Raw genomic sequence first — 4,229 nt, 5'->3', positions numbered from 1 at the left:
GGGCCTGGGTTTCTCCACCGCCCTCTTCCTACAGACACAGAACTCGTAAGCGCAGGGTGTGGGACGGGCTCAGAGAGGGGACGGGGCTCGCACTCGGTGCGCCCGGCTGGGGACACTCCGTGTGACAGGTTTGTTCACCGTGCCCTTTCTTCCCCATGGTCTCCTTCCTCCATCGCTTCCTCTGCTTTCTTCCTTTTTGAGAAATTAGAGCTTGGGGACCGCACCCCCTTTGCAGAGGGCTCACTGCGAATATGTACTGAGGCCTCGATGTGCCAGGGGGCCTCCGGGGCCTGCCTTCCTTCCCTTTGCCCAGCGGCTGAGACAGGCGCCGCCATCACCCCCATTTCCAGGGGGGCGCCTGAGGCACAGAGCCGGGCAGTGAGCGCCCGAGGTCACAGCTGGCCGCAGCAGAGCCAGGGTTTGAGCGTGGGGCCGGGGCTCTCAGCTCCTGCGTGCTCTTGACTCCTGAAAGCTACTCTCCTGTGTGTCTTCCTCCGTCGTCCGTGTGCGCCCACGCGGGTCGCTCTCTCAGGTGTAAACGGGAGACAGGCCGCCGCTGGGACACAGCTGTGCAGGGCTCCTGGGGCCCGTGCTGGCCGTTTAAAAAGCTCCCAAATATTCCGGTCGCTCACCCGCTGCCTTTTCGGCGGATGCTTCGGTGGCTTCTCCCTTTTTTTAAAAAAAATACATTTTATTGATTTTTTTTACAGAGAGGAAGGAAGAGGGATAGAGAGTTAGAAACATCGATCAGCTGCCTCCTGCACACCCCCTACTGGGGATGTGCCTGCAACCAAGGTACATGGCCTTGACCGGAATCGAACCTGGGACCCTTGAGTCCACAGGCCGACGCTCTATCCACTGAGCCAAACCGGTTACGGCGGCTTCTCCCTTTTTAATTCTATCCATAATGTCCATGCTGCGAAAGATCTTCGGTCAGACGACGGTTTTCTTAAGTTTTGTGAGTTGCATTCGGACACGTGGTTAGTAGGTGCCGTGACGGGGTCTCAGGGCATCAGGACGCTTTGGCACCCGGTACCGCGTGACCTCAGCGCCGTCACCGGGTGGAGAGGGAGGAGCCTTCCCGTGGCGTGGGCTTCCCGGCGCCCACCCGCTCGTGACCCCGTGTGGGTGGAATTTAACTCTTCCAAGTTCACCCGTCTATAAAGGACCTTAAATGTGGTTCTTTTACGTTTTTTAAACTTCCGGTGAGTTTTCCCACCGATTTGAGGCCTGCATCTTCTCGCGTGTGAAACGTCTCGCATCGCCGTTGGGCTGCTGAAGGGATGCTGTGTGTGCAGGGCGGCTCTCGGGTCTGTGGATGCAGAGCCGCTGTCAGGACGTGGGGGCTGCAGGCGCCCTGAGCCCCGACAGCCGGGCCTTGGGAGCCCCTGAGAGCTTTATAGATTCTTCCTCAGTTTACCCACCACCCACTCCTGCGCCAGCCGAGCGGTGTTATTCCCCACGCTGTCCAGAAACTAGTCGTTAGCGGAGGTGCCCGGCAGGATACGGAGCGTTTCAGCTGTATTTCTCATTTGCATGCTCCTGGGAACGTTCGAGAGTGGCTGTTTATCATCCCATTTTGCAGATGGGGAAATAGAGGCTCAGAGAAGTTCAGTATCTGTTTTTAAGCTGTACTGGTGTTGACTCCAGGCTAGGTCTCTTTTTTATTTTTTAATATGTTTTTATTGATTTTAGAGTAAGGGAGAGGAGAGAGAGATAGAAACACCAATGATGAGAGAGAATCATGGATCGGCTGCCTCTTGCACACCCCCTACTGGGGATCGAGCCCGCAACCCAGGCATGTGCCCTGACCGGGAATCAAACCGTGACTTCCTGGTTCCTAGGCCGATGCTCAACCACTGGCCACACCAGTCGGGCCAGGCCGGGTCTCTCTGATCCCGTTCCCCTGCGCTTTCCCACTCCGCTCTCCCGCCTCCAGAGGGGGAAAATGAGGCCCAAAGGAGTGAGGCACAGCGGGGCGCCTTCTCCTGAAACACAGCTCCGTTTCCTTCACCACACGACTCTTCCTAACTCCTTTGAAGGACAAACTGCTTTTTATTTAAATAGAACATGGGTTGTTTTTTTTTAACAAACAAACAAAAAATAACAGCTGCCCTGGCTGGGTGCTCAGTGGTTAGAGCGCTGGTCCTCGGACTCAAAGGGTCGCAGGTTCAATTCCTGGTCAAGGACACCTACCTCGGTTTGATCCCTGGCCCTGGTCAGGGCCCAGGAGGGAGGCAACCAATTGATGTGTCTCTCACATCGATTTCTCTCTCTCTTCCCCTCCCTCCCTTCCACGCTATAAAAATCAATGGGAAAAAGATCCTCCAGTGAGGATTAAAGTGAGGATTAAAACACACGCGCACACACACACACACACAGTGTGGTTCCCATGCCGTCTGTGTCACACACCCCAGCGGACCGTTCAGGGTTTGAGTGTGAGAGTGTGTGACTGTCCTTGGGCGGCTGTCGGTGTCACTGGTCCAGTGCGTTCGTGTGTGTGTGTGTGACAACAGCCATCGCCTCCGGGGCCTCCGGGACGTGTCTCTCTCCAGCCCTTCCTCTCCGTCTGCCCTCCGTCTCCACGTCTCTCTGCCTCTCTCCTACCCTTTCCTTCCTTTCCTTGCCCCGCCCCCACCCATGTATAAAACCCCCCAGGATGTTCCGGGCTCCAGGCTGAGATGAAAAAAAAGCCACTTTACAATAGATTAATTTATAGAGCGGTTTCAGGTTCCCGGCAAAGCTGAGAGGAGGGACAGGGCGTTCTCATGGGCCCTCCGCCTCCCGCGCAGCTGCCCAGCGCCAGCCCGCCCGCAGCAGATGGCACATTGGTTAGCGGGGGACCCTACGCGGACACAGGCTCACAGGCTCACCACCCACAGTGCGGAGTTCCCATTGGGGTTTAGGCCGAGACGCCCGGCCCCGTGTCGGTGGGTCCTCAGAGCTGCCCTGTGCGCCCATTTCACAGATGAGGAAACAGAGGCCCGGGCAGTCGTGTGCCTCACACGACGTCACTGCCAGTTAATGGCAGGGCCTCTGTGAACTGCCTCCCTCCGCGCGTGTCTGCTCTCCTCTCCTGACTGGTCCTCGCCGGGGCTCGAGGCCTCAGACGAGGAGGGGGCAGTGCCCAGAGCTGCCTCGGCTGTCGGAGAGCCACTGTGCCCGTTTGCCCCTCTCTCTAGATTCCCCGGAGGACGGGCGGGGGCTGCCCCCTCCTGCAGACACGGCCCTGAGCCCCCGCTGGGGCCCCCGGCAGCCCAGCCTCAGCGGCCCACGCCCCACTTCCTCCAGCTCCTCCTGAGGACCAACGTGTCCAACCGGCAGACTTTACCCAGGAGCCATTCGGGGGCCCAGGCCTCCCCCTTGCCCCCCGCGGGGCCCTCACCGGGGCCTCCCACCCCCCCAGGAGCCTCCTCTCTACCTCCCGCCTCTCCCGGGGCTCCTGCTACTCCAGAGCCTTTGGCCACAGTCTCTGGGGCCCACACGGTGTCCAGGTGGCCTGCTCTGCCCCCCGCCGTCCTGCCGGAGGCTCCAGTCCTCTCCACAGCAGACCCGAGCCCCCCAGAGGCCCCCGCCACCCTCCATGGACTCTCCCCCGCCACCTCCGGACTTTCTGCTGCCCGTGTGGTGACCACCAGCCCTGGCACCCCCCAGCCCCCACCCAGGACCACGAGTGAAGAGGAGTCCGCAGGGTAAGGGGCCTCCATGCAAAGCCACCCCGGAGACGCACCGAGGGAGCCGCTGGGGCCAGCGAGGGCCACTCCCCAGGGGCTTCTGGCCGTGGGACACGCTCGGGGCTGACAGCCTCGCCCCCCACCCCCTGGGGAGCGTTTGGGAAGCTGAGAACCAGCCTGTCCCGGCAGCGCCCTCCCCGAGGCCCCTCGTGTCTTTGGGGGAAGGCTGGGCTCCCCGCTCTGCAGGAGGAGGGTCAGCAGGCCCAGGTGCCACTGGGATTGTCACCCGTGTGGCTGTCCCCCGAGGTTTCCGGATTAAAGGCTGCCTCAGTCTCCCCGGCTGCCTGCTCATTCACTTCTCGCCTTCGGAAAAGTGGGGAGACCTCCCCCCACGCCCACGGGTGGGAAGTGGTACCCCTCCAACCCCCAGCTGGGGAAAAAGCCTGCCCGAACTGGGGCTGGGGGTCTGTGTAAGGCCTGCTGGCCTCTGTCGCCGGGCAGGCGGGAGACCCCTGCAGGGAGAAGGGGAGGCGGATGGGAGGGCTTTGCGGTGGA

At 60.8% G+C, this 4,229-nt stretch overlaps 1 protein-coding gene across 1 annotated transcript in view; it reads left to right on the top strand.

Moving 5' to 3' along the window:
• Positions 1-4,007, top strand: part of VWCE (von Willebrand factor C and EGF domains) — a 24,605-nt gene extending 20,598 nt beyond the window's left edge. The window contains exon 15 of the mRNA XM_014544539.1: positions 3,061-4,007. Coding sequence (XP_014400025.1) covers positions 3,061-3,696 — 636 coding nt within the window. The 3' untranslated portion in view covers positions 3,697-4,007. The remainder of the gene's footprint in view (positions 1-3,060) is intronic.
• Positions 4,008-4,229: the final 222 nt, after the last annotated feature.

Source organism: Myotis brandtii, unplaced genomic scaffold (genome assembly GCF_000412655.1).
Source record: "Myotis brandtii unplaced genomic scaffold, ASM41265v1 scaffold369, whole genome shotgun sequence".
Classification (NCBI taxonomy): domain Eukaryota; kingdom Metazoa; phylum Chordata; class Mammalia; order Chiroptera; family Vespertilionidae; genus Myotis; species Myotis brandtii.
Note: the sequence above shows the minus strand (reverse complement) of the source record. Positions and strands in the feature narration are given on the sequence as shown.